The sequence below is a fragment of the Panthera onca genome, chromosome C2 (genome assembly GCF_046562875.1).
Source record: "Panthera onca isolate mPanOnc1 chromosome C2, mPanOnc1 haplotype 2, whole genome shotgun sequence".
Lineage (NCBI taxonomy): Eukaryota > Metazoa > Chordata > Mammalia > Carnivora > Felidae > Panthera > Panthera onca.
In genome coordinates, this window is record NC_138347.1 from 95,716,646 (window position 1) to 95,728,286 (window position 11,641).

Below are 11,641 nucleotides of genomic sequence, written 5' to 3' on the forward strand. Positions count from 1 at the left end.
CAAACCCACAAACCATAAGATCATGACCTGAGCCAAAGTCGGTCGCTCAACCTACTGAGCCACCCAGGGGCCCCCCAGCATATGTGCTTTTTAAAAAAATTATGATGGTGCCTTCCCCACTCATGGTCTGTCACTTAAAAATAAGTAAACATTAATAAAAAATTTTTTTAATTATGATCTCTGTGGCACCTGGGTGTCTCAGTTGGTTAAGCGTCCAATTTTCTCTCAGGTCACGATGTCGTAGTTCATGGGTTCCAGCCTGGCGTGGGGCTCTGTGCTGACAGCTCAGAGCCTGGGGCCCGCTTCAGATTCTGTCTCCCTCTCTCTGCCTCTCCCTCACTCGCACTGTGTCTCTTTCTCTCTCAAAAATAAACATTAAAAAAAATAAAAATAAAAAATTATGATCTCAGATCATTTTGGCCTTCAATTAATGTATGTTGAGAATATCAAAATGAAGATTAATTTTTTTATGTAGATTAATTTTACTATATGCAATGTAGTCTATTTTTTATTTTACTCTACTTCATTTTTTTAATGTCGGTGACCCACTAAATTGATTTCATAACCCTCCTGGCCCTCAACTGGGGTTCTCAAGAGATAAGCCCAAATGCCCCAAGGCATCCACTGTATGCAATGAATTAACTTCACTTCAAAGCTTTGAGAATGGTAGTATACACCATCTTTGGAAGAAATGATGAAACCATCACTCCGATCATTTTCTGTAGGGCTTAAATCTCCTTTCTTGAAACCCCAGATGAAAAGGGCTGTGTGAGTGACAAACTGCAATTTGAAAAACCTTGCTCTAAGTGAGCGATCCTAGAATTGGTCCACAAGTATTATTTCAACAACTAGTCTTGTATTAATAATAACACTTGTGCACTGGCCATTTGCACAGATTTACAAAGGATTACATGTGTAAGGGAATAAACTCCAGTGTTAATTATCATCTATGTTGAAATTATGAATTACGAAATTTTGTTTTCTTCTTTGCACTTGTTTAGGATTTACTACAGTGGGCCTATATTGCTTTCATAACCACACCAAAAAACAACAACAACAAAAACACTTTTAATATGGAATAAAAGCCCTAGTGTTACCAAAATGATCTTTAGTGAGCCTCTAAACTTTCATATTCCTTGTCCCCATAAGATAAACAAAATACGCACTTTTAGGGCTATTTGAAATCTCAAAACAAATTCAATACCACAAGTAAAAACAAAATGCTGCTTTGCTTTAAAACTAAGCCTCTTTTTCTCCTCAAAAATCACTGGTAACTTTATAGGGCTAGTTAAGACTCTTCATTCAGTTATTCAAACCTTTATTAAACATCTACCACATTCTAGATTCAAAAACTAGAAGATAAAGTCCTGCCCTAAGGAGCCTCCATTTAGTCTTTATGTACATATTTCTGTGACCCACTTCTAAGTCTAGAAATCAGTATGAGTTTTAAAGTAATTTATATCTTTCTATTCATTCCTTTTTCTGCCTAGCATGGTACTGTAATACTTAATTTAGTGAATGAAGCAAGCTTCACCTTAAGAAAAGATTTAGAATTTAATTATATATCTTCTTTTTGCTTTTCACAGTCTAATAAAATCCTTAAGTTATTTTAAGTTTATGAACCCTCATTAGACCAAAATTCTGCATGTGGACAGAATAGTTTCCAGTCATTACTAAAGCTATTCCCAAACTAGTTCTATCTCTTTACTTGAACAAAATGAGTTTTGCTCCACACTTTCCTTTCCCAGAATACTAAAGGAATTGAAATTAACCCAATTCTTGATTACTTCCTTGTTCTCCCAGTGGCATAAATTATAACGTATGCATAGCTATGAGAACACTGCTGGCTGCCTACACAGTGATTCAAGTATACCCTTTTTCTTCTTCCTTGAAGTTTCTTAATTTTTTCCCATTTATCAGATCAAAAAGAATAAAGTTGTAACTTATCACCAGCCTTTTTAAAAATGTTAATACTTATAAATGTTTTACCATTTTTTTAATGGTAAAAACGAATATAGGCTCTGTATTTCCTAAACCATAAGGGGGCACTATTCCCAAAGCCATTCTAAAGATTTCATTGAAATGTCCTTATAATTCTTACAATAGACCTGTTTTGTATGTTCTTCTTGCATACTTCATTTTTAGTAAGTAAACAAAATATCCAACTAGTATAACAGCTGTGTACAAATAACTAAGAGTGGGATACATTTGAACCCATTACTCAGTTATCTCATTTGTGTTAGAAATGTCTTCACATAATTCCAGGTAAGTCAAGAAGATGTTTGGGGAAAGGAAAAGTCCCCAAATACATATTAGTAAATGTTTTAATAATAGTTTGAAGTACCATCCTACATTTCTAGACTCTTCCAAAATGCTCTGGCTTCCATTCTCTCACTCAACAGTTTATTTGCAAATCACAGGTGTTTATTTACAGATCAAACCATTATTTTACCCAAAAACTCCAAACATTCTAAAATATAATGCAGTGTGTTGTTCTTCAAAAATGTATTCAGTTTAGGGGCGCCTGGGTGGCGCAGTCGGTTAAGCGTCCGACTTCAGCCAGGTCACGATCTCACGGTCCATGAGTTCGAGCCCCGCGTCAGGCTCTGGGCTGATGGCTCAGAGCCTGGAGCCTGTTTCTGATTCTGTGTCTCCCTCTCTCTCTGCCCCTCCCCCGTTCATGCTATGTCTCTCTCTGTCCCAAAAATAAATAAAAAACGTTGGAAAAAAAAAAAAAAAAAAAAAAATGTATTCAGTTTAAAAAAAGATTTCATTGACTGCCTCTGATGCACCAAGCACTAAACTACATTCTGGGAAAACAGGAAAAAGGGTCTCTAAACTCATGAAGTCAATTATTAATTTCAGAAAAGTAGACAAAAATATTCATACTCGTCGTGCATATGAACACAAATACTTCATCTGATTCTAACCTTACCCCCACTTGATCAAAATTTATGTTAATCGCAAAATACAAACTATATCACTGATGTAACAAATTACCACCAAATTGGCCACAATTATTACTGAAACACATTTTGTCTCAACACTACTCTTTGTAGTTGCCCATTTTCTCTAGTGTATTTCCTTACCTTATTGGACTAAGAAATGCACTTCCTAAACAGAAAAAAAAACAGTTTACAAGATAGAATTTTTTTGTACTATTATTATTCCAATGACTTCTACAAAAATGAGGAACTGAAAGGAAAATGCAAAACTAAAAATAGTAAAATGTTTAACAGGCTTTAAAAAAAAGTTTAAATTGATATCTTTAGGTCATTTATGTGCATCATAATCTATTTTTTTCCTAAGCAGAGTAAATACCATATTATTATTTACCTAAGAGTAGTCAATTCTGAATGTTAAAAAATCTACATTTTAAATGTTTTTTTTTTTTTTTAAATATAAGGGCATACACCATCTCTAACTTAAAGATTTTCTGTCACATTTTGTAAGAGTAAAGAACCACCTATCACTACAAGTGGGCTTTTCCAATGTGCTTGAAAATAATCTTAAACATCACCCTTCAAATTTTATTTACAAATGATCAATTTGCTTAGCAACCTTTTTTCCATAGACAAAAATGTAAGAGCAACTAAATCAGAATTAGATCAAATAAATAATACAACAGCCATATTTCTAAAAAAAGCATAAAAAGTTCAGGCGATACAAAGAAATAAATTGCTTAAGAACATCATTTTACAAAGCCACCTAGGCAGATCTAAAACCAGTTGTATTTCTTGTCCTGACCTGAGTAAGAAAGGCTTCAAAATATACCGTTAGTTTCTACACAGAGCCAGTTCTTCACTTAGAACACTGACCTTATACCACTTACTTCTCCCATCTAAATATAGCTACTAACTATGCAAATTAAATGGAGCTATTAGTTATGCAAATAGTTAGGTGATCATTACTAATATAATTTCCAACCTTGGAAATAACAGTTGCTACATTTCAAACAATTGCCTTTTGAGTTTCATAATTTTGGTTTTTAAATCTAAAACAATACTTTAAATTAACAATGTATAAACGTATTGAACTACGTTAGTATTCACATTAAACATAAGGTTCTTTACATAAAATATTAATATATTTAGTTTACTCTTCTATGTAAAAAAAAAAAAAAAAAAAAAGAAAAGAAAGCCTGTATTGACTTCTTCAAATGAGCTTCCTCTGGGTCTATTTGGTTTGTTTGGCAACCAACTCACTGACTCACAGGAGATAATAAAAAACGTTCCCCAGTCAAGGATATCTCCTAGCACCCCCTCCCTGTTAAGGACCTTAGTATAAAATTCAAGTTAACACAGAGTTTACGAACCATTACACTAAGGAAAATTGATAAGAAGTTAATGTTTCTCAAAATTCAGTAGTAGTTTGTACTACAAAGTTTGCTTTAGGGAAAAGCAGTGAAAATTACTAGACTTCAAGTCAGAAGAACTGCATTCAGCTCCTCATTCTACCACCCACCAGTTATACAACCAGAACATGTGACCCATCTGGGACTGGTTTCTCATCTAAGAAACCTTGTTCACAGACCTTCAAAAAAGTCTTCAGGACTAAATTTTCAAAATATGGAGTGATAAGCATAATAAAACAACCACTCAAGTATGTATTACATGTGAACCCAAAAGTCTTCTTTCTTAAAGATTTCATTGCTAGAAATTTTCTTAAATTCCCTTACATTGCTTACAATTCACATAAAATTGCAAACAATACCAAAATGAAACCAAAAACATTATAGTAAATCCTGCAAAAAGATAACAGCCAAAAGGTGAGGGAAAAAAATCTCACACCTTCCCCCCCAAAAAAATGAATTCAAATTAATCATTTCTGAGACAATAAAGGACTACATTCAGATGAAGAATGGTTTCAATTTTACTTAAACCCTAGCACATACAGTTTCAGTTAAGTAAATTCATCACCTTTTTCTTTCTAATCTTTATCATGGTTCTCAGATGTTTTTGTTCACAAATACAGAAGAGGAACTTCAGGCAAAGGAGTTTATCCCAAAAACGCTTATGTCAGAGCAATGAAGACTGGAGTAAGAATATCTAGCAAATAATGTGGTCACCTATGGACACGTAAGGGTAGGGCTCTAATTAGCATTGAGCAAGATATCATAAATATCAAAAGGAGCATTCCACATTTTGAGAATATAGATCATCTCCAAGCACAAGCTTCAGCATGGGACCAATCCAGCTGTAAGCAAGTCCAGTAATTTGAGAAGTGGCTTGAAGTCAATCCTGCTTCAAAATCAGTCAATAACTGCACATGAACAATATAAACTTATCTAGTAGCCACAGGCAAGGAATTTCAGAGTGCTGACCCTTTGGAAGCAGCAAGTAGCAAACTACCCTGAATTAAGAGTCTAAAATTATCTTCTTGAGCTTCAGAAGCAAATCACAGTTTTAAAACTCAACTGTAACTAAATTTCCCTCAAAACCTTAAAGGTACCATAATAAGGCACACGACACCAAAATCTCAGATTCAAGCCCAAGCTCTAATGTTGCTGTGAATAAGCTGCGGTCATTTAATACGCTTCACTCATTTCTACTGTGAAGTAGAAAAGGTAGAGATTATTTCAAGAAATAAAAACTAATAGTGGAAAACTTAGATTCTTAAGATGAAACATGGCCAATCTTTCATTGTACAACTCAAATAAAATTATATATGTGAAACTGCTCAAAAACAATGCTTGCCACAATGTGTTAAACAGTGGTAGCTATTATACTAACTTTAATCAAGTAAAAAATATATTTAACAACCAAATCAACAAGCTGGATATTTAATAACCCAAATCTTGTTTATTACCCAGGCATTCAGGCTCTCAGAATGAAGACCTTAGTTTAGCCTAGCAGATATTGCAGTGGGAAAAATAATAAGATCTCTTTGCTGACAGGTTTTTATATTAGTATTTATTTAGCCTAAAATAATCTATTTATTCTAGCTGTCACAATTTTTTTAAGTTATTTCTTTCTTTTAAAAAAAACTCTTACCAGAATCACAAATTCTTCGATAAACCTGTTTTTTCCATTTATTCCGAATATTGATCAAACCTGAATATCCAGGGATAAAAACAATGTCAGAAATCCTAGATCTACCTTGGAAAAATGCTGTTTGAAGCCCACAACCAGAATTGTTTTGGCCAGCCATTGTACCATTTGCAAATGGAAATAACACCAAAGTGTAAATTACCTGGAGTCCTAGGACAACAGATCTAGTCATCAAAAAGCAGGATGTGTGAAAAAGAAAGAGATCATGACTTGACAAAGAAGCCCCAAATCCTCCACACCCTGTCTATATAATCTTGGGAAAGCCACTTGATCTGAGCCTCATTCTCTTTATCTGTAGAATGGGAATAATCCTACTTCTTGCACTAGGCTGTTTGAAAGATCAAATGAACACACACACAGGAAAGCGCTTTATAGCCTAAAACGTGTGATACAAACATAACACATTACAAAGACCAGTATTTTTTGTTGTTGCATGAGCAGTAACAGTTTCTTAACATCACACAGGTTAAGTAAGTCTAAATATAGACTTCTGATTTCAAAGTAAACCAGTGCCATTATTTAAAATTACTATTAAAAAAAAAAAAACTTGCCTTAGATTGAGTCCTTTTTCCATTTCTCATGCTAAATTTCTCCTTCATTTCTTCTAATATTATCTTCAGTTTCTTTTCTTCAGGTGTCCCTAAGTATTTCTGGTTCACATGAAGATAGCAATGCCATTTGGCTGACTCAAAGCCCCAGTGGCAAGTCCTTTTGTCAGGTGATCTGTGAGAATGCATCACAAATGTCTGGGGCGCAAACATTCCACAGCACTCCAGACATTGAATACATGGAGCATCAGGCTGAACATAAAACTGGGGTGCAAACAGACCCTGACATTTGCCCAAGCATTCATGTTCCACTTCAAAGGCACTGCCAGTTTCCTTTAACTGGGCCAATGAGTTTTTAGCAGGAAGTACACTACCATTTTGAGGAAAAGTGCGTGGCCGCAATAAAGCATTACATAGTCTTTGTGCATCAGTTAATGTGATCAACCCACAGGATGGGGCATTGAATGGAAGTATTCCCAGGACCTTTAAGATATGAAGCTGGTCTGAAGTACACCGTGAACAATAGATGTACAATTCGTCACACACCGTATTTATTTGCTGGAGTGAAAATTCTCGGAGAACAGAATTTAAGACTTGAGGCAAACAGAGTCTCTTTTCTCCTCCAACCTGAAAACAAGAAATAGACTCCCCTTCCAACACAGTCTGTGTGAGTTCTGTGGAGCTATCAGAAGGGATGAACAGTGGACCAGGAAGAACCTGAGGAGATGGAAGAGGCAGAAATACAGTGGGTGACATGCTTTCTTGGGAATACCGAGCAGAAAATGCTGCTGGTCCACCCAGAGAGCTCTGACTACTTAAATGAAATTGTGCCAAAGTGTGTTTCAAACTGGGATTTAAATGTAAAGGTTCTGGCACAGAGGCACAGGTTCGCTTGACGTGCTCCCCATCGGTTTCCATTGGCACTTCATAGTCCTCCAAGTGTTCCTTCTTTACTGTTGGCATCTTGTTCATCATCATTTTTCCATTTGCAGGAACGTCTGTCATCATTTTTTTCACTGGGGGGCCACAATCATCTCCCATCCCATTCAGTTTTTTATTTGAGCCCTGAACCAAGGAAAAATTTGTCTGTAGATTTTCCATTGCTAAAAACTGTGGTGTTAAATAAGTAAGTCTGAGATTTGCATTGTTATTTAGTCACTCATTCCAAGAGAGAAGCAATGTATATCAATACTTATACTAGCTTACTCTCACAGAAAACTTAAATTTCCAAAGAGAAATCTCCCTAAATTACTCAAGAGATTTTAGTTTTATTTGGTTCTGCTTATACTCTGGTATAATTTCACTGCTAGTGCTATAAAATGTCTTTTGTCCCTAATAATAAAGAATATAATTTTGAGAGGCACACCTCTGAGGAAGCCTTTTTTCTTAACTCTTCAAATAGACGCATTAAAATAAACTTATCAATTCTCTCAACTCGGAATGTCCAGATTCAGTGCAATGGTTTGGTCTGGTTTGGAGCAAAACATGTGAAAAGTTTATGCAATTACTTGTGTCATAAAACCTAGACACAAATATAAATCAAAATGTTGCACCCAAATTTAGTTTTTGGCACCAAGGACACCAAAAAAAGGAAAAGAAAACAGTATCTTCTCTAAAAGTGATGATCTGTTGGTCTGTGTTGACCAACTGAAGGTTTGTAGAAATCCTCAAAAACAGTAAGAAGAGCCTCTGACTCCACTTGAACTTCTACAGTTAAAAATGATATCTAAAGAAAAATTGCCCAGTTATCTTCATGGATTACTGTTCATTCTTCTTTTAATTAATCTGGAAGAGAAGAGCAGTGAGGGAGAGTTATACTTGAATTTGCTCAGAGGCCAAAGGGTCAGTTTGAAACTAGTTTCTTAATCTTACACTGAGTTCACTTTACCAAAGGTGACACTTGAGCGATTTCTTTAAATCTAACACCAGTTAACTAGAAGAACTTCATTTAAACAAGAAAATAATTTGTAGAATGGGTAAAGGGAGCAATAACATCCCTGAAAAGGGAATAGAAGAACCTTAAATAGATCATCTCACCTAAAACTAAGTACCAGAGTCTTTCCCAGTTATGCCATTTGAACTATAATAATCCATTACTTCATCTCTTAATTTTAAAAAATGCCAGTTTCATCCAAAAAAATCAGATACGTGCTAACATATCTACCATATGTACCTAACTTACAATTTTAAGGGCATTAATTCACCCAGTGTACGCTATTTTTTCTGGAATGACTGTAGGCAAAAATTAACTTTCCCTTTAAAAGGTTAGTGAATTTGCTTAATGGAAGCCAAAAGCTATAGACTCCACTCCTGGGAATCTCCATCCTTAACAAGACTAATTCCGGACAAAAAACACAAGGCAGACAGACCTCACAAAGAATGCAAATGGAGGAAGAGGAGAAAAGAAAAGATTCTTCTTCCACTTCCTTCTTGAGAGGACACCCAAAAGAAATCCAATAAATAAAAATGTTTGCCTCCCAAACTCTCAGCAGTGTCCCTTAAAAGAGACCCAAAGGGTTACGGACCCAGGCCACTAACCAATGTTCTGACTTTCGCCCACCACAGAAACACCTCAGCCAACGCAGACCGAGAAAGAGGGCAGGAGGCATGACCTACAATGGGGGAGCCCCCCCAAACTCTGAAATCCTCGGCCCACGCAAATCCACCCACCCATCACAAACCCGAGGGGGAGGGCGGAGTGGCGGACAGGGGAGCCGGGACGCCTTGGGCTGCGCAAGGGGAGAGTGGGAAGTGGAAAAAGAGGAGTCCCCCAACCCCCACCCACGGTCTCGGGACAACCCCAAGTGCCCTCCCAATACTGCCCCACTGCGGGGGCCGCGGGGAGGACTGTGGAAATCCACCCCCGTACCCTCGCCCCAGGAAGTTCTCGGGTGTTACCCCAGCACCCCTAAGGCTGCACCTCCCCCGCCTCCCCGGGGCCAGAAAGGAGAAGGGTCTGCGGGCGGGTGGGGCGCCTAGCCGGGATCTCCGCGCCGCCGGGCGCCGACAGACGCCCGGGGCATCCCCGAGGAGCGCAGACTGGCGGCTGGGGAAGGGTGGGGGGAGTGACGGGCGTCCGGGTCTCCGGGGTCCCGACGGCTCCGGTCAAGTGCAGCGCCCTTCCAGCCTAGGGTCAGCGAGGCTTGATCCGCCGTGGGACACCCGCCCTGCGCCCCCCATGGCCCCGACCCCACCCGGGACCCGCGCATCCGGACCCCCGACTTCGGCCTCCGCGCCCGAGGTAGCTCGACGAGCTTTGTTAACTCCCCACTATCCACGGCACCGCCGTCGGGCTGCCCCAAGGCCGCGCGCCCCTTGCCGCCCGCCGCGCCCGCCGCGTCCTCACCACGAGCCGGGGCCGCACCTGTGCCAGCCGCCGCTGCTCGCCCGCTCCCTTCGGCTGTGCCGGCGCCGCTCCGAACCCCACACACATCGCTACACACAGCCCTCTGACGTCACCGAGCCCTCGGCCCGCCCACGTCACTGCGGAGACACACGGCTTCCCGCAGACGCCGCCGCCGTCTCCGGCCGCCCGGGGGAGAGCGAGGGCGGCGGGGAGGGGGAGGGGAAGGGAACGGAGCCAGCGGCGGCACCGCGCGCGCGGGCCCGCCGGCGTCGCTGCCACCGCCCCCTCGCGACTCCCAGCCCCTCGGGGACGCGCGCGCCGTCTGGCCTATTGTGGCTCCTCGGGGCTCCCCCCTCGCCCCGTCGCCTCGCGCACGCCCCTCCCCCCCCCCCCCAGGCGCGCGCCCGGCACTCCTGGCCTCGCGCGCCGTCTGGGCGGCTGGCGCACGGCGCTGTCTGCGGTGCACCCGGCGCAGACAGGATGTTCCCTCCCCGCCCCACCCCCACTGCCGCCCTCCCTCCTTCCTTCCTCGAGTCGCCCAGCCGGCTGTCTGGGGCCGCCACCGCCCCGCCCCCGCCCCACCCGCTGCTCTGTGGTGACGGGCCAGACCCGGGGGCGCCCTGGCCGCTCCGCTGCCGCGCGACTGGGAGAGAGGGGGCAGGGCGGCCGCGCGGTGCACTGTGCGCGACCCCAGCAGCCGGCAGGGCGGAGGCAGGGCCCGCCCGGCAGAGCGCCGCCGCCCGAGGTCAGGCACGGGCGACCCTCCCCCCGCGAGGCCGCAGCTGGGCCGCCCCGCCCCGGAGGCAGCCGGGTGGCGGCCGCCCTGCAGCGCCCCCGGTGTGGGCCCCGCTCCCCGGGGCGCGCCGGGGCTGCCCCCCGCCCCCACGGGGCCTCCCGCCCGCAGGCCGCCCTGCCAGCTGCCTGCGCTCCGCCCCACCTCGGCGGCCCCCGCCTTGCCGGGGCGGCCTCCGCCCAGACGCCTTCCCCGGGCTGACCTCCATCCGCCATCCGGCCAGGCTGGAGGGCTGGCCAAAGTTCCGGCAAAACCGAGAGAAAACATTTTTGTCCCTACTTCTCAGCCTCTCTCCTCCCACCCTTTCTCCTCACTAGGTTGCTCCCTCGGTTCCAAAAGGGAGCTAGAAATTACAGGTTTCTACAGTGTTTACTTAAGGCCTTTTATTATTTGGTTTTTGTTTCAGAGGGGAACAGGAGATAAGACGAGGAAAGGTACGACGTACGAGCTTTCGGCTTTGACCCTCAGGGGCGAGCAGAATGGTCTTCCTGGTCAGTGTTCCCAGGGTAGCCAATTAGCATATTGAACTCTGCCGAGTTGCTCTGTCATATTTCGAAACACCAAGAAATCCCCTTTTCTCCACCCCGGTGCTAGATCAGGAACTGAAATAGTCCTCCAAGTCGCACTGCACAGAATTTAGAGGACTGGAGCTTAGTCTCTTTTTCCCACCCCCCCCGCTCCTTTTCGCCCATTTTTGTCCAATTTCTCCTTGTTTTACTGCTTGGAGGTCTCTCCTACGGGGTCCACATTTGGAGCTGGCCGACTGGGAACAGTCCTGTGCTCATAGATTTTTACCCCCTCTTTTACTCGCAGAAGGCCTACCAAAGGCTCACAAGCCTCTTATTCCCCCCACTCCCAAGTTCCCGTCCTGACGCCCCCATCGTCGTGCTCCAGGGTCGTGCCC

At 42.5% G+C, this 11,641-nt stretch overlaps 1 protein-coding gene across 2 annotated transcripts in view; it reads right to left on the minus strand.

Moving 5' to 3' along the window:
* SKIL (SKI like proto-oncogene) overlaps positions 1-10,363 on the minus strand; it is a 29,806-nt gene extending 19,443 nt beyond the window's left edge. The window contains exons 1-2 of one of the 2 annotated variants that reach the window (XM_078432166.2): positions 9,963-10,363; positions 6,602-8,383 (exon numbers count right to left, since the gene is read on the minus strand). In XM_078432166.2, the coding sequence (XP_078288292.1) occupies positions 6,602-7,699 (1,098 nt within the window). In that variant the 5' untranslated portion in view covers positions 7,700-8,383; positions 9,963-10,363. Of the gene's footprint in view, positions 1-6,601; positions 8,384-9,944 lie in introns of both variants that reach the window. The other variant, XM_078432165.2, reaches the window with a different exon arrangement.
* Between the last annotated feature and the right edge of the window lie 1,278 nt (positions 10,364-11,641).